The sequence below is a fragment of the Silurus aristotelis genome (genome assembly GCF_946808225.1).
Source record: "Silurus aristotelis genome assembly, chromosome: 23".
Classification (NCBI taxonomy): domain Eukaryota; kingdom Metazoa; phylum Chordata; class Actinopteri; order Siluriformes; family Siluridae; genus Silurus; species Silurus aristotelis.
This window is the reverse complement of record NC_139596.1, coordinates 15,534,535-15,552,736: the sequence shown is the minus strand read 5'-3', so window position 1 is coordinate 15,552,736 and position 18,202 is coordinate 15,534,535. Positions and strand designations below refer to the sequence as shown.

At 36.1% G+C, this 18,202-nt stretch overlaps 1 protein-coding gene across 7 annotated transcripts in view; it reads right to left on the bottom strand.

Annotated features, from left to right (window-relative positions):
* Nucleotides 1-576: 576 nt before the first annotated feature.
* The window catches only part of aifm3 (AIF family member 3), a 39,159-nt gene continuing 21,533 nt past the window's right edge, over nt 577-18,202 (bottom strand). For all 7 annotated transcript variants that reach the window (XM_083527384.1, XM_083527383.1, XM_083527385.1 and 4 more), the window contains 17 exons: nt 18,077-18,186; nt 17,880-17,989; nt 17,596-17,640; nt 17,424-17,520; nt 16,630-16,742; nt 16,238-16,324; nt 15,005-15,096; nt 12,241-12,371; nt 11,862-11,977; nt 9,563-9,634; nt 9,065-9,128; nt 8,193-8,269; nt 5,686-5,803; nt 5,444-5,542; nt 5,221-5,296; nt 3,955-4,059; nt 577-929 (listed from right to left, as the gene is read on the bottom strand). In XM_083527384.1, coding sequence (XP_083383510.1) covers nt 887-929; nt 3,955-4,059; nt 5,221-5,296; nt 5,444-5,542; nt 5,686-5,803; nt 8,193-8,269; nt 9,065-9,128; nt 9,563-9,634; nt 11,862-11,977; nt 12,241-12,371; nt 15,005-15,096; nt 16,238-16,324; nt 16,630-16,742; nt 17,424-17,520; nt 17,596-17,640; nt 17,880-17,989; nt 18,077-18,186 — 1,555 coding nt within the window. In that variant the 3' untranslated portion in view covers nt 577-886. The remainder of the gene's footprint in view (nt 930-3,954; nt 4,060-5,220; nt 5,297-5,443; nt 5,543-5,685; nt 5,804-8,192; nt 8,270-9,064; nt 9,129-9,562; nt 9,635-11,861; nt 11,978-12,240; nt 12,372-15,004; nt 15,097-16,237; nt 16,325-16,629; nt 16,743-17,423; nt 17,521-17,595; nt 17,641-17,879; nt 17,990-18,076; nt 18,187-18,202) is intronic.

Genomic DNA, 18,202 nt, shown 5'->3' with positions numbered 1-18,202 from the left:
TTTCTTTGTGCAATTAACCAGCAAGGCAACCAAAGTTACCATTAGAGGTACAATATATTAAGCTGTTAGTCAGCATTAAGGGACTGATGACAAGGGAACATGCTTTTTTCCATTAAAAGGGCCGGTCAGGGTACTGATTTTATTTCATTCTTTTATATATATTTTTTGTATTCTGCTGGCCAGGTTTTAATCTTCTTCATTCACATACATTAAAGGCATGTGGGATGTTAAAATGGTGACTAAAACGGCCTGAAACCTGGCCTCGGTCACACTTCTAGCAAGACGTATATGTGCTAACGATCATAATAGATTAGCCTATGTTTCGAAATAAATGTGTGATTTCTCAAAGGCGATGTCATAGCAAACGTTGTACTAAAGTGGCGTTACAAATGCGAAAGCTGTACAAAGGCCATCAATGCGATCGTTAATGGAATAGCTAATCGCTAGCATTACAAACTTGCAAAGATGCAGTAGAGAGAAATCCATTACGTGGTGTTACAATGCATTTCCAGGTAAGAAGTATTTACAGTGTCGCATTTACAAAAAAACTAAATTTTCCAATTTCCAAGTTTCCAATTTTTCACTTCCTTCTATATAAACTATGTACAGGTAGTCGCTTCGTGCGCAAGCAGAAAAGGCCAAGCTGGGCGTCACATCTGCATCCGACCGCACTCTCTTTACAAAGCAGCTCCCGGTTATTTTAAGGTTAGTTTTGAGAGGAGGTGTATTCACAGCTCTGTGAGAGAGTTCTTGGTTTTTGTAGGAAACAGCTTCATGCCATATGTGAGCCAAGGTTTTGGCATTTTTCAGTAACTCATCCCGCATGCAGGGTCCCAAATCAGCAGCATTGCCATTAAACGGCTTCACAATGAAGTCTGGTGGATTCTCACTGCAAACCTTTATCTATCAGCCACGAGATATCTCCTGTCCTGCAAAATAAAAACACAATAATCACAATCAGGGTGCGTTCGATACCGACTCGGTGAGTGTATACTATGGAAACATACAGTAGAGGTAGCAAAATTTTATCTCAAATGGCAATGCAATTCTGTATTTCAATTTACATATGTGCAAGTTTGGTGCAAAAGGAAATTAATAATGAATGTATATACCTACCATTTGTCAGTAGTTTTATATGTAAATTACATACACTTTATAAGTTGCAAATATATTGCCCAAATTGTTCTGATATGTGTAACATGTCCAAGCAGAAATGATAGAAAAATTATAATTTAAATGTTATTTGTCCTAAATGCATTTAGTTAGGGTTGCAAAATTCTTGGAATTTTTATGACTGGAAACCTTCCATGTGAATTAACAGAAAATAATCGGAATAAACTGGAAATCGCAGATCAGCCCACTGTGTAACAGGGAACTTAAATGTAGTTTTTACAAAAATTGAAGGAAAATTCTGGTTAAAACAACCGGATTTAATACAGTTTCAGCAATCATGTGCACACAGCACGCTTACTGCAGGGCTACTGAGAATACGCCCCCTACATGCACTGTGCATTACTCTATAACATCTATAACACAACATTTCTTGCACATAAAATAATGTAAAAAAAAAAAAAACATATGACATATTACATAAAATATCAATAAGCAAATACCAAAATGTGTGTATACAGAAGCTAACTAGAGAATCAAATATGCAAAATGTATCTAACACAGTTTTATTGACAATTTATGACGCTAGCTGGCTCAAACACTGATGCGCTTTCTTTGACCTTCTGCTAGCCAGGTTTCTGTTATCATACAAAAGTACAGTACTGGTCAAAAGTTTGGACAAATTATTTTTAATCTTTTTTTTTTCTCTTATGCTTATCATGCCTACATTTATCTGTTAAAAAATACAGAACAAAATAGTTTTGTAAAATATATATTGAGGAATATCTACTTACAAATGAATAAAAAAAATGTAATAAAAAATATCTGTATTAGTTTGAATGCATATCAGCTTATGATCAAACAAAATGTTTATGTTTATGTTTGTAATGATAGTTTATATACATTTCCCAAAATGTTTAATGCATTTAACTAAATTCCTGTAAATTCTCATAAATTCCTTGTAAGTTTCCAACTTTGAATATTTCCTAAATTCCCCGGATGAAGATCCCATGGAAAGTATCTGGAAATTTACCCAACATTTTTGGCCCCTCTGAGCAACCTTACTCACGGGTTAGAACACTTAGGATCGCATTTTCATCACAACGCTGTGATTTTCGTAGCAAAATACAGTGTATTTCGAAATGCATTCGGGGTCAAAGGTACAGCAAAATGGTCATTTAAATGTCTTTTTTAATGCATTGACACTTGAAATTATGACATTTAAAAACGTTTTATATTCACAATACGCTGTGACGAATTTAGTTAAGTCGATGTGGTTTTGAAAATCACTTACACTACAGCAAAATTGCCCAAACAGCATATTCCAAAGTTTTTTATTCTTTTTGTACCGCATCGATTAATAATAATAGGAATTGCTTTATTTATTAATGAACACTATGCTTTTCAGCAAATTGCTGCTACTTTATTGTTATGGAACGTCCACAAAACAGGTTTGTCCCTGATATCGCTTATGTTATAACAGCTGTAAAGCAGCTGTTCTGTCACTATCCTCTATTATGATCCAATCCTAAAGTTAATAAGAGAAAAGCCTTTATTTGTCACATACACATTACAGTGAAATTCGTTCTTCACATATCACAGCTTTGCTCGGAAGCTGGGGTCAGAGCTCAGGGTCGTTCATGATCGGCGCCCCTGGAACACAGAGGGTTAGGGGCCTTGCTCAAGGGCCCAAGAGTGGCAGCTTGGCAATACAGGGGCTTGAACCCAGAACCTTTCGATCAGTGACCCAGCACCTTAACCACTGAGCTACTACTCCCCTAGGTAGGATTTTCTAGGCAACTAGAAAATCATCTGTCCTGAAAATTTTTCCATCATGCAAAACCTATTGACTGCTACAGAGCCCATACACTGTCTTACAATGTCACCATATTAACATTTTTTCCTCTCTGTAAAAATATACAATACTATATGTTATTATTAAATGAATGCATTGAATGCATTGTTTCTGTGTAAACGATATATTAGAGCGAGTACATAATAAACCTATGAGGCTGTTAGTGAACAATTTATTCAACCAATCAGAATAGAGAAATTAGTAGTGATGTAGACAGTAAACGAATTCATATATAATCGACACAGATGTATGCGTTCGTACTTGCCGTGGGTGACCATCCTTCATTTCATGGAAGCACAACAAAAAAACAGGACAAAAAATACAGTTTAGACCTACACTTTATGAGCAAAAGTTTGTGGACACCGGACTGTAAGATTCATATGTATTTTTTGAACATCCCATTCCAAATGTTTTCCTCATTTGATGTTATATTAACCCTCACTCTTCTGCGAAGATGTTCTGCTAGATTTTCGAGTGTGCTTGTGGAAATTCATGCAGATATACAGTACATCAGAGGTAATGATGTAGGTGAGGTGAGGATTCTTCTCCAAAAAAATCTTCTACAATTGTGTGCCTCCAATTTTGTGGTTATAGTTTGGAGAAGAACCACATAAGTAAAGTGTCCTAATACTTTGTATCCACATTGTATAATTGTAATAGGACTTGTGGTAGATGCGATGTAGGAGCCTCAGTGAACTTCACAGAAATTCTCTTTAAAGTTGGCGGGTTTACGTTTAAAGATAGAAAAAGCCTGTATATAGAAAATGTACACATCTGATTTCCTTGATTTAAAAACAAAATATTCTGGTTAATAATTTGAATACTCAGCATAATAGTTCACCTTATAAGTATGAGATCTCACAGTGCATACATTCAGTGATGTTAATATCAAAAATGTCTCGTTCTGACAGTAAAAGATGAAAAGATGAAACCTATTGTATCAACGGCTCAAAGAGTTTGTTAAAATTTATACGAAAATATGTACTCACTCCACATCACGTTTTTTAATCGTCTTTCCAGACCCGAAGACCTCCGCGACTCGAGACACAATGGGGTCATAGTTCATACTGGCCACGGCGATCACCTCCTCACTCCTACAGAAACAGTGGAGTGAAAGAAAGCACCAGAGCTCTATACACAATAGCAGTGTCGCTTCTGTATATACTGTCTATTGTATATACAATATAATGTATATCACACAAGTACAATATGACAATGGTGCTTATCCTACATTGGGGGTTGGGGGGGTTATAGGAAATAATTAATGTTGAGTATGTTATTACCAATACTATAAAAATGTTTATCAATGTTTTAAGCAGCTATAAATGGTTTGGATTAACAGCCTGTGATTTTACTTTGATGAGCTGCGGCTGTATACATTTTTCTAACCAATCACTTCCAAAAAAACAGTTTTGGTATAATAGGTATATACACTATATTGGCAAAAAATATTGGGTCACCTGACCTTTCCTGCTCTATGTCGTTCTTTTCCAAACTGTTACCACAAATCTGAAGGCACTCAATTGTACAGGACGTCTTTAGATGCACTGTAAGAAAAATTTGCATTGACTTGAACTTAGAAACCCAAACCTGCTCCAACATTGAGATTCCCCTGTGCACAAAGTGAGTTCCTTGAAGATCTGCTTTACATGCTTTGGAGAGGAAGATCTTGCTGCTATAGAGCTCAGATCTCATTTCTACTGAACACCTTTGGGATGAATGTGAACTTTGACTGCACCCCAGGTCTCCTCATCTACATCAGTACCTGCCTTTCATAACACCCTCGTGCCTGATAAACACAAATATCCATAAACACACTCCAAAATCTAGTGGAACATCTTCCCAGAAGAGTGGAGGGAATTATAAGAGTGAATTGGAACTAAATGTGGAATGCAACGCTCAAAGATCACATACCGTACTTATGACCAGGTGACCCAATACTTTTGGCAGTATAGTGTACGTGTATATGTAATATATCCCACCCACTAACAGGTACTATAATGAAGAGATAATCTGTGTTATTCATTTCACAGGTCATAATGTTAACATTATAACAATGTTATAATAATATATATATATATATATATATATATATATATATATATATATATATATATATATATATATATATATATATATATATATATATATATATATATATATATATATATATATATAAATGCTCACTCTCAGGTAGGTGTCCTATCAAGAGGGTAGGAATTGGTACAATTTTGGACGATTTAAATTGAACTCACTTTGTGTAGAACGCCACAAATTTCAGCTCGTCCAAGTCTCCCTGAATGATGACATCATCGAAACCGTCCCCGTAACCTTTACCGAGAAACAATCGTGCAAGACTGGTTAAAAAACGAGTGCCAGCATGCTGGGAATGAATACAATTTTAGTGGAAGCAGAGATACTTGAAGGATGTCAGCACATCCATTTATGTGCAAGTTACACATAGAATTTGTCATTCACCTGCATAGCGTATGCTTTTTCCAAACATCGCAGTCCAGAAGTAAGGCACGGTTCGAATATCTGAGACTTTTCCCATCATGCCCAGAGCAGCAACCCTTCCTGCAGAGGATAAAGTGTTGCTTTTGGACTGAATGAATTATATAGATTATTTAAAATGCACACATTTTTCCATGGAAGATATTTAAAGGGAAAAACAAGTACGCTGTACTGAACAATCAGTTTATATGGTTCTTGGGGCTTACCATGGACATGAGCCATCTGCCAGTGAGGGATGTTCACCTTCTTATTGCCACGGAGAGACAAAGGGAACGTCACTACATCTCCACCAGCAAACACTCCCTCCACGTTCGTCTGCATCAACTGAGAAACAAAGCGAGTTTGAGATCGTGTTTATTGTGTAATTCAGAAGTGAAGGATTAATACAGATTTAACACACAACATGAATATGCCACTGTTTGAAAGTGTGGAATTTCTGGTCACCGGAGGTGGGAAGTAAAGAAGAACAAATACTGTTTTAATGTACTTTAGATTTTTTTTGTATCAGTATTTTTACTACACTATTTATTTAAACTCTTTACTTTCCATTCATTACTTTTTTACACAAATATCTGTACTTTCTACTTCTTACATTTTCAAACCAGACCGTTTGCTTTAGTTTGAATCTCTTTGGTGACATGATCGATATTTATTTCTTCTCATTGCGCTGTTTTCAGCACATCAACCTGTTTCTTGGGCGGTTTTTTCCAATCTACAACTGGTGTATCGTTTCCTGGCTCTCACGCACCACAGACTAGTTCACGAAGAAAACAACGAGCAGAGCAGAAGGCAACAAGGGGTTAATGTGGATGAGACAGAGGGAGTCAGTGATGTAAACATGACTGAGAACAGAAACATTCCTGATCACCTGATCATCAAATTTTCTCTGCTTGGGTTCTATATGGTGGATGTTCAGCCGGGATACATTCATTAGAGAACAACATTTAGAATTATTTTATATTAATATATTAATATGATGTGAGGTTCAGTTACCAGTATGACACTAAAACAGGTAGTAATAATGACTACTTTTTACTGAAGTACATGTCAGAACCCAAACTTCTTTACTTTAACTTGAGTGAAAAAGTGTAGTCAGAATTTCACCTTTTACCAGAGTCCTTCAGAGTCCCCAATGAGAATCTGTATTTCTACTAGAGTAAAGGATGTGTGTACTTTTGCCATTTCTGCTGGTCATGTTTCATCCATCATTCTTTATTATTTTACTACTAAGTAGTGAAACGCAGTGCAATTGCCAAGATACTATATGGACAAACGTTTATAGACACCTGAGTATAAGATTGTGCTTTTTGAACATCCCATTCCACATTTAGCGCCCATTTGCTGTTATAATGTCCTCCACTCTTCTGGGAAGACGTTCCACTAGATTTATGGAGATCTGTGTGAGATTCTTTCAGACACATGGGTGTCAGTAAAGTCAGGTATTGATGTAGGTGAGGTGAGGAGGCCTGGGGTGCAGTCAGTGTTCACATTCATCATGTTTAGTAGGGTTGAGGTTAGAGCTCTATAGCAGAAGATCTTCCACTCCATGTAAAGCATATCTTCATGGAGCTGGCTTTGTGCACAGGGGCATCGTCATGCTGGAACAGGTTTGGGTCTTCTAGTTTAAGTGAAGGGAAATTTGGTCTAACCGCACCAAAGACGTCCTATACAATTGTGTGTCTAGAGTTTGAGGAAAAGCAACAGATGGCTGATAAAGTCAGGTGCCCCAATACTTTTCTCTGTATAGCTGTTTGAATTTAAATAGGAAAATAAAATGTTATTTGTTTGGGCAAGTTATTCAGATATACAGTAGTAATATAGTTTTATTTCGCAATAATGCCCATATTTCAGTCAGGCTACTAGAGCAAAGCAGGGAATTATAAATATAGACAACAAAATAAAGAAATCGTGTTATTGTAATCGAGCATAATTAACTATTTATAGATTTCATTCACTTTATGAAAGCTGTGTCATGATGTTACTAAAGGAAAACTCGCACCTTTGACTGTTGACACTGGAGACTCCTTACACAACAATTCAATGTAATTCGTTTTTTAACACATTTTGTTTTTTTGTTTATTATTCGAACTTGTGATTTAACCATTACTTGAGCAACGACATTGTAGCATATGTGCATTAATATAACAAAGAGCTGCAATACCCTCAGACTACAACTGAATATTACACAAGAGCATATTAATGTGAAATGACGACATATACAGAGGTGGTATATTTTGGTGTATTTTTTCTGTTCATCATTATGGCTTATGCTACTATGTAGTTAAAATGTATCATACTAAGAATATTTCATGTCTAACTATAAACTTTATTAATTATTCAATTATATGATATATGATGTCATCTAAAAGGATGTGCTACTACAACATGCAATAATTACCTGTGCAAAAATATACAATATGTGCAATATAACCTGTGTGAAATACTACCTGCAATGCGTACTTTTTTCTTCTCTTATTGTATTTATACATTGTTCTGTGTATATACTGTATATTATAGTATGTGTATATTCTTTATATATATTTGCATTTATTTTTATTTCTTTCCTTTGCTGCTGTAACAAAGAAATTTCCCCACTGTGGGACGAATAAAGGTATATCTTATCTTATCTTATCTTATCTTATCTTATCTTATCTTATCTTATCTTATCTTATCTTATCTTTTCTTATCTTATCTTATCTTATCTTATTTGTACCTTGTTCACAGTTATGAATCCCTTGGAGTCCATGTGCAAGCCACTTTGTTTGAGAAATGCAGTAGCGGGACTTGAACCTGGGAAATGACATGAGAACGGTTTTTAATTCTTTTGAATCAAAGCAGATTTAATGTCATTTTAATAAATAATGTAATTAAATGTAATTGTAATAAATTCAAGTATAATTGAACTGACTGGTAGTTTTTAGTTAGTTCATTATGTTGCAACACAAAAAAATCAGTATCAGTAAAATCAGCATAAAAATCTAAGATCCCATTCAAAATTCACATTTACTATTTACATTTCTATATGTACATACACAATTTGAACAAAATTTCAGTACATTGAGTCACTTGAGTTTTCCAGCTATATGCAGTTCTTCTCCAAACTGTTACAAAAAAGTTGCACACAATTGTATCAGATTTGCTAGCATAAAATTTTCACTTGAACTGGGGGACCTAAACTTGCTCTAGCATGACGATGCCCCTGTGCACAAAACCAGCTCCATGAAGATGTGTCCTTCTCACCTATCCTACATCAGTACCTAACTTTACTTACAACCTTGTGGCTGAATGAATCTCACACAAATCTCTACAAGCACACTCCAAAATCTTGTGGAACATCTTCCTAGAAGAGTGGAGGTTATTATCGCGGCAATGGGGACTCCATGTGGAATGGGATGTTCAAAAAGCACATTCGAATGTTATGGTCAGGTGTCCACAAAGTTTTGCCAATGTAGTTTATCTATACGTTTACATTCCTGACTCAGCAGTTAATATTCTAAAGGCAGCTATTACGAATGAGAATGGATACACATTTTCCTCACCTGCGGTTGTTTATATGTATGTGTGTGTTAGATTGGGACTCTGTACCTGTACCAATAACACACACGTCTGCTCTTAGGACCTTGCCACTTTTCAGCACTACTTCTTTTAACTGAGGAAAAGAAAACAAAAGAGAGAATAGAAGAGAAAGTTAGAGAATCCTTTCATGACTAGAAGTTGCAAATAATAATATATCAGGACTACATAAGGCCAGATCAATCAATCTAATATTTAAAAAAAAAGAATTTTTTTTAATTTGATTGATATATTCATTTATTAATATATAATGCTATCATTATTTTGTTGTGTTCAAGCTTCAGGGTTATCAGTTTAATTTTCTGAGACTAGTGTTAGACACATCCCCAACGCTTATCATTACTCCAGGCTAAAAGACAAACGAACAGAGAGCGAAAGAGACGAAAACTGAAGAGACAAATAGAAAGGTATAAAATGAGGAAGTTACAGAGAGAAACAGAGAGAAAGAGATGAAGAAAGATCATCCATCAGAGCTCTTCTCCAGCAGAGTTTCTCTCACTTTCAGGATACCTGTCCATGATGGCCTTTCATCTCTGACACCTCGTTCAGCATGTAGAACTTCACCCTGTTCATCTCGAACAGCTACAAGAGAACAGCACATAATGAATAAACTACTCAAGAAAAAAATTCATGATCATGGTTGGATTTCCGAAGTGTCCAGCTATTAAAGAAGAATCTGACAAGTATATCAATTATATTATACTTATTCTATTATGTTACTGTTTCTATTGTAATAGCATTTAGTTTTTCCGGACAACACAAATTATTATGATATAGAGTTTTCTTTTATAGAAGGAGTCTCCATTGTTAGAGAACATTTTGTTTGTTTTGTTTTACATGAATACTGAGGTAAAAAAACAACAACAAAAAAAGCGTTTCTTTATTAAAATAATAGGTGTGAACAGGAACTAATGTTTCGTTTCGCAGACTTTCTGTCAAATAAATTTGTTAAAAATGTGTTTTTTACTGACTAACAAAATAGAATTGTTTGGCAAACAGCTGTAATGTGAGGAATGAAAGGGTCTGGGTTAGTATCAGTAACTCTGCTGCACCTGATATCATCACACTATTCACACTAAACTGCATTCACAAATCACAGCATTTATGCAGAAATCCATTCACCTGTTCACTCATTACCCCATTCGCTCTTTACACCATTCACCTCGTTCACCATCAGAAGGACAGGATTAATAATTAATTTAATACAGGTAGGATGTTTTGGAGATGAGGTCAGGGAGATGTAAATGAGATGGTTTTTCATGTGCAGAAGAGGGACATCTTCAAAATCTCTATTCGAGCTCTATATGAGCCGGTTTCTACACAGTACCTCATATCATATAGTATACAACATTATATACTATATATACTATATATATGTGCATATACACGTCAGTGCTTTATATTGTATACAGTACAGACCGAAAGTTTGGACACACCTTCTCATTCAAAGAGTTTTCTTTATTTACATGACTATGAAAATTGTAGAGTCACACTGAAGGCATCAAGGGCTATTTGACCAAGAAGGAGAGTGATGGGGTGCTGCGCCAGATGACCTGACCTCCACAGTCACCGGACCTGAACCCAATCGAGATGGTTTAGGGGTGAGCTGGACCGCAGAGTGAAGGCAAAAGGGCCAACAAGTGCCAAGCATCTCTCGGGGAACTCCTTCAAGACTGTTGGAAGACCATTTCAGGTGACTACCTCTTGAAGCTCATCAAGAGAATGCCAAGAGTGTGCAAAGCAGTAATCAAAGCAAAAGGTGGCTACTTTGAAGAACCTACAATATGACATTTTTCAGTTGTTTCACACTTTTTTGTTATGTATATAATTCCATATATAATTCCACATGTGTTAATTCATAGTTTTGATGCCTTCAGTGTGAATCTACAATTTTCATAGTCATGAAAATAAAGAAAACTCTTTGAATGAGAAGCTGTGTCCAAACTTTTGGTCTGTACTGTATGTATATATATATATATATATATATATACATACACACACACACACACACACACACACACACACACACACACACACACACACACACACACACACACACATATATATATATATATATATATATATATATATATATATATATATATATATATATATATTGTAACTATTTGCAGTTGTGTTAGATACTAATATAATCCAATTTAAATTACCCTTCAAATAAGTTGTTACAATAGACGACAGACTTAAACCACAGCAAACTCAATAATACAAATATCTTCTGACCAATCAGATTAAAGAACACAACTGCAGTATGGTATAAAGCTCTTTATATACAAGTGTACAAATTGAGCAAGTCGACTGAGGCAGTGATTATGACACTGAGATCATCTAATCTACTTTTGTTGTTTTGAGCTGTATTTAAGTCTTCAGTTCTCCATTGAATGACTGAATGACTTCTTTACGAGGCTTGGAAAAGCCACCCTCAGCATTTCCGTCCTGCTTTATGTTACATTCTCAGGCACTGCTGGAGTGCTGATGCAGACACTTTCAGGCTTCTGCGGCAGGCTTTTTTTTTTTTTTTTTGGTGAAATTACATCCTGTTTGCCTAATGTGGGTTGGATCTCAGGAACTGAGCCCTGATATGGCATAAGATGTCATCTTGTCCTTATTTTGCTATGTGGTCCATTTAATAATGTTTAATCATCTGTATTGTTTGCTTGTTTAAAAAAAACAATGTATTTTTTAAGCTTAATTCCATATGCGTTATTAAAATGCAAAATGAATTGCTAAAGTAGCTCATAAGTAATGGAAGTACAGTTTCCATTAATAAAGTTAATGATGGTCTTCTTACCTTCATCAGTGCTTTCCCTACTTTCTCCCCCAGTGCTTTACGGAAAGGCACCGCATCGATGCCGATCACAGAGACCGAGTGAGCTTTATCTGTAAGAGCCGCTGCAACCTCCATACCTGCACACAGGTAAGCATTTATTAGAGCGAAAACATCTGGCGGAAAAGAATCGTCTCATATAGTAGAAAACCTGACTTGGGATGATGAAAAGACTTTTCTGTACAATCTTAAACACACCTCATCCATAACCAGCTATTGAATATGCACCTGAGTCATCAACTAAGAATATTGCATAATGGATGAAACATGAAGCTCCAGCAGAAACCTTGTGAGATTATGTGTGTTCATTTGTATACGGAAATAGATTGTCATGATGTCTCACCGATGAACGAGGTCCCCACAATGACAGCGTTCTTGCTACTGGCCAGTCTGGCTATGCTGTTCGCATCCTCAGGAGTTCTGAGATGAAACACGTTGCTCACATCTTTACCTTTGTAGTTGATTGACTTGGGTCTTTGAGAAATAGAGAAAAATGTGATGGGTTACAGTAAACTAGCAAGTCCATTTTCCAGCAAACATCACAGCTATCAAACATGACCACCACACAATTTTCTCACTCTTCAGCATGCTTAATAACTGGGCTACTGATTGAGCAAAGGTGTAGTCAATTATACACACACAATTTCAAAAGAGACTTTGGTTCATTAGCAAGCTGTAAAATGTTAGCTCAGGTCACGCTACACACTATTCACTCCTCACACCATTCACTCTCTCCACACTCTCAGTGAGAGTTCACACTCAAAGTTTTAACAGCACTGAAATATACCTTTATGATTCAATTAATAGTTTATGGCACTTTTTAGCTTTTTGGTTCATTATGTTTTTATCATGAATTACAAATAGGTAAAGTCACAGGAAGTAATTTATGTTCGATTTGTCGAGAGTAATCAATGCATCAAAAGACCAAGATTTGAAATGGTGCCCTGGGTAGATGGTTCTGAATCGGCCGTAAGTGAATCACATGCCACTTTTAAAAATATATACAGTGATTGAATGCACAGAACCTGTGCATTCAAAAGTAATGGTGGCAGTTTAGAGAATGATTAGAAAATAAAAAAGATAGTTGTTACACATATCACAGAAAAGATAAAAGGGTACAAGAGCTTTTTAAAACCTTTACTTTTTAAAGTGCTGACATAAGCAGATTTTTTACCTCCTATAAATATGCTAAATATGCATTATTTTGTTATGTATTTCCTTATATGTATGAAAAACTAATAATGAATGAAGAAGGGAATAAGACCGCAAATCTTCCTTCACCGCCTGTTCAGCAGGGGAGAGTGACAGCTGACTAGGCAACAACTTCCTCATGAATCAGAGGGTTTTCTGGTCATGTCCACACTTCAGTAGGCCAAGATTCCTCTCTATAATTTCAGATAGTTCATTTGTTAAAGACTCGGGGGTGCTCTGACTACGGCCGAATGATTAATAGGGGTCCCTGCACCAGTTCTAAATCACGAGTGAAGAAACTAATAAAAAACCTGGCACAATTTCTTTTACAAAGCCGAAAATTCTAACAAAATTATATTACTGTTTTAGATTTTGGTTTTCTGTGCACTGATAATGCTGGGTATATTTCTTAATATATTCCTTAAATGCAGACATTATATACACTTCTCATTAATCAGAAATTAATTAATTCTGTTATAGCTGTTTTGACAGAAGTCCTGGCAGCAAGGCAAACCTCAGGTTTATATTAATGCACTTGCTATAATGTGCTGAAAAACATTATAAAACTTCTAAAACTGCTGACATGGTGATATTTTGTATGAGGTAGTTTCAAGTATCAATTCTTAGTAACAGTAGATGGTAAACGGTAAAGTAGAGTGAGTAAGTAGATCTGCACGTTCTTTTGTTAGTGTATTTTTTATTTTTTTTAACAATTTCTTTAGAAAACTTGACAGATTGGTTTTTGTGAAGATTCGTTCAGCCACAATCGTGTTAGTAAAGTCAGGTAGTGATGTGTAGATGTTGACCAGTAGGTGAAGTGAGGAGGCCTGGGGTGCCGTCAGAGTTTCAATTCATCATGTTCAGTATGGTTGAGATCAGAGGTCTATGACAGGCCACTCATGCTCATCTTGGAGTTCGCTTTGTGCATCCAAAGATATCCTATACAATTATGTGCCTCCAACTTTGTAATGTATGTGACATAGGATTTATTTATAAAAACTTGCAGTGACATAACATTTGATTTCTTACTCAATACTATGAGTAATTTATGTCTCATGCTTGTACATGAACCCTCTACTACAGAGATGTCCAAACCAGGGCCCACAGGCCATGCTGTATATGAGCTGAGGAGGGAAAGAAGAAAGGAAAAAATCCCATTGACACAGATCTTTATTTCTAATTTAATATTTAACTTGTTAGTTAAAATGAGATATAGCGAATATAAGTGAATTGGACTTTATAATTAAAAAACAAACATAAAAAAAAAAAAAAAAAAAGGAACAGCTTCATGTCTCTCATTTGAGGGAACTTATATTACAAGCAAATGGCTGTATTGCTTATACCTTGAATATCTGTATTAGACATTGGTCTCAACTGAACAATAAATTGGATTGTTTTTATGTTTTTATTGTAAGTTTCATTTAACTAGAAAACCTCGAAAATAAAAATGCATTAGTTGAGCAGATCAGAGTCATGTTTTGAATGTATGTATACAATTTTATGAAATCATAAATAAGTGGAACCATGGAACCTTTCATTTTAATATAGTTTGATCAAATGCAACATTTGCCTTCAATCAAGGTTTTATTTTTGCCACTTTGTTGGAAAAGGTTTGGGCTGTAGATGTTTTAATCTCATAAACTCCCATCAGATATTTTTTTCCCAATTCTTCCTTTTTTTCAAATCCACACCATCCATATCACTTTCACTGTCGTTACTGAACACTTTGCTGATTTGAACCATATAATAAAATAAGAGATTCAAGTGTTAATGTTAATTTTTTTATAGAACATTTCACTAAGACCACATTCATATTTAGTCCTGGTCCATCCTTATACGCTAAAATTAATGCATAGGCCTGTGAATGCAGTACCTCAGCTCTTGAGCACTGCATCATGTAGACAAATTGTTCTTACCTGCTTCCTGTTGCGATGAAGAGCTTCCTGTACTCCATCTTATAGCCATCCTGAAACATTGCAGTCTTTGTTTTTACATCGACTGACACAACCTGGGGAGGTAAGATCACAAGATATTGTACATATGTACTATAATTTACACATTATATTTTATTTATTGATTTATTGAAGTTGCAATTTTAGTTTTATTCACATCAGGATAGTGTTTTTACGTCGGCCCTATTTACATTATGGCCTCCGTGTCTGAATGCCTTCAAGTGTTTATTCCTTTATGGTACAAAACTTCGTTCTAATCCATTACTTTAATTGGACAACTAGTTTTCCAAAGGTGCTGATATTTCCTGTTTCACTATGTGCATCTCTCCACTTATCTATGTACTGTATGTGCCAGAAAAGTCAATGGTTTCTGGTTTAAACCAGTTACTATAGCAGGGTGAGTTGTCATCAGAAAACATAGGGAATATAACTTTTGAAAACATCAAAGCTTTTCGGATGAGTATGAGAAGGAAGAATTTCTCAGGACCACGAGTGGGATTTAATCACCCATCACTAAACATTTAAAAAAATAATTATGTAACTGTACATTAAATGGAAATCATCCTTTTGAGGTTTCTTTCTAATGACAACTTGGTGAGTTTTTCCATTCCAAAGTCGCCACTGGCTCCCTCATTAGGGACAAACTTTTACATTCTTCTTTAATGACCACTTTGTCTGTAAAGCTGCTTTAAAACAATGTCCATTGTTAAAAGCGCAATATAAATAAAGATTAATTGATTTGAATTGATAAATGTATGCCAAATTTGACCAAAAGAACCTTTTATAGGAACTCAAATGTAAGCTAGCCACTGTAAGATTGTGGTAGCTCAATGGTTTAGGTTCTGGGTTACTGTTTGAGGGGGTGTTTAAGCCCCACCAATGCCATGCTGCCACTGCTGGGCCCGTGACCCAAGCACTTAACCCTGTCTGCTACAGGGACACTGTATCATGGTTGACCCCAGATTTCTAAATAGCTGGGGTGTGTGTGTATGTATTATAAATGCATTATTTATTTATTTTATTTTTTGCTGTGGGTTGTTTGGGATCTGTATTGCATCCAATTTGACACTTTTTTTTGCTTTATTAAACTTTTGCATATTATGTAATATCAAATAATTATCTAATAAAAAGCAATAGCGCTTGAAGTATTAAACATGCAGTTTCTGAGGTTTGGAAGCAATCATGGATAAACTGCACCTCTTTGTCCAGCAGCAGTTCGATGTCATGGTTCTGGAAGAACTCGGTTGAGCGCAGTTGTAGCTGCTCAGCTGTGCTTTCTAATGACTAAAGATAAAGAACAATCATTTTACACTATGGCTTACTAAGTTGATATCACTAGGGACCCCCATAAAATCCCAAACTTTGGGCATCAAACATTGTCTGATTTACAAATTATTAAAAAGAGAAAAATTATTCATTTAAAACCACATAAGAAACCACTTTAGTTGAGCTTTGCACTGTAGAGAAAACAGGTTATGAAGATTGGGTTTATTTATAGGTACTTTTGGCTTAATCAGGTTAATCAGACCCCGAGGGGGAAACACTGCTCTCCTGTACTGCACTGTGTGTTGCAGTGACTCTGTACAAACCTTACTCAGTTTAGGCCTGTCATACGGAGGGTGTTTGTCCATGCTACACATCACAATGCGGTCAGTGAACCCTTCCTGTCTCAGCGTCTCCGCACACACCAACGCAGCAGGACCTGAAATGGAAAAGTCCACTGTAGTTAGTGTGGGACTGGGAGATCAGGAGTGTCCCTCTCATCCAGATTCAACTAATATTAGCCTAATGAGAATTCCAAAAGATAAGAATCAGGATTTTTTAGGCTCTCCTCTTATATGAAATGATATCTGTTGGTCAGAAGCCTTCTGCTGTGCAAATCATTTAATTGGACACAAGCTCAATGTTTAAACCAAATTTGGTTCAAAGCCCCTGACTGGGGAGAAGCCAGAAGCCACAATTTAAGCAACATAACCCAATTTAGAGCAGAAGTCCCTGGGTGGGCAGTGGTCTCCTAAAATTAATAATTTATTAAAATTAAAAAATTAAATATAATTATTTTTGGGCAGAAGCCTTCCGTTGGGAAAGTCTGATTGAATACAGTCTGCAGGCCAAACCCCTGGGTTAGAGTAAATGCTTCTAGCTGAGTGATGAGCAGAGAGATATTCTTGTTTAAAAAAATTCTTTTAAGTTTATTGTTAGAGAAAAATGGCTCTTTCTATGCTTAAAGACAAACATGACTGATCTCTATATTAACCCTCTAAAACAATTTGACACATTTTCATACACATACTGTTCATTTTGTAACCCAGATCAGTTTGATACTTCGACTTGTCACGACTGGGGAATTGTTTTTGTTCAAGCAGGTGTGCAGTGTTTTGACCTGATCCGATGATGAGAACGTGGCTAAAGCTGGTACTGGAGTTGATCACAGCTGTACACTTAGCCATAGCCTTCGTCCTTCTCTGTGTTTGTAGATCCTGTCACAAAATGCTTGTTACATCTCCGCTTAACAGATTTACACCTCCCACATCAGACTAAGCCCTCGTTTTTACCTGTTTGTTCGCCCGTATAATGACCTTCTCCTTTTCAACTCGGACCTGTGGCAAAAAGAGACTGAATGTCAGTCAACTCGCAGTGTGGTACATTGATTTTTGCTTTCAAATCAAATGTGTGACCTATATATAGGTTTGATAGAATTGCTAGCAAATATGGAGAAACATGATGGAGATAACAAGTAGCTTTTTTTTAAAGTAGTTTTTACTTGAACTCTATATGGCAATAAGATTACATGATTACATCAGCAGCCTGGAACCAACAAATAAACTTTGAATATCACCTGAAAAGTGGGAAGGCTGTCTAGACTTGGAAAGTCCTCAATGTCTCCAGTTGCAATGTTGAAACATGCCCCGTGCCACGGACACCGGACGTGCCCTTTAGATAAAACCCCTGCCAAAAAATGACAGAAAGTTTCCTGCTCACATGATTCTGCTCCATTTCCAGGCAAAAATTATAGGAATAATGGCCCTTCCTCACCCTTAACGAGTGGTGCCCCGTAGTGTGGGCATTTATGCCCCATGGCAGAGAATTCCCCATGTTCTTTAATGAGCAGAGCTCTGCCCAGCCCCAAGTCCACCTCACGCATTCTGCAGGATCAATCAC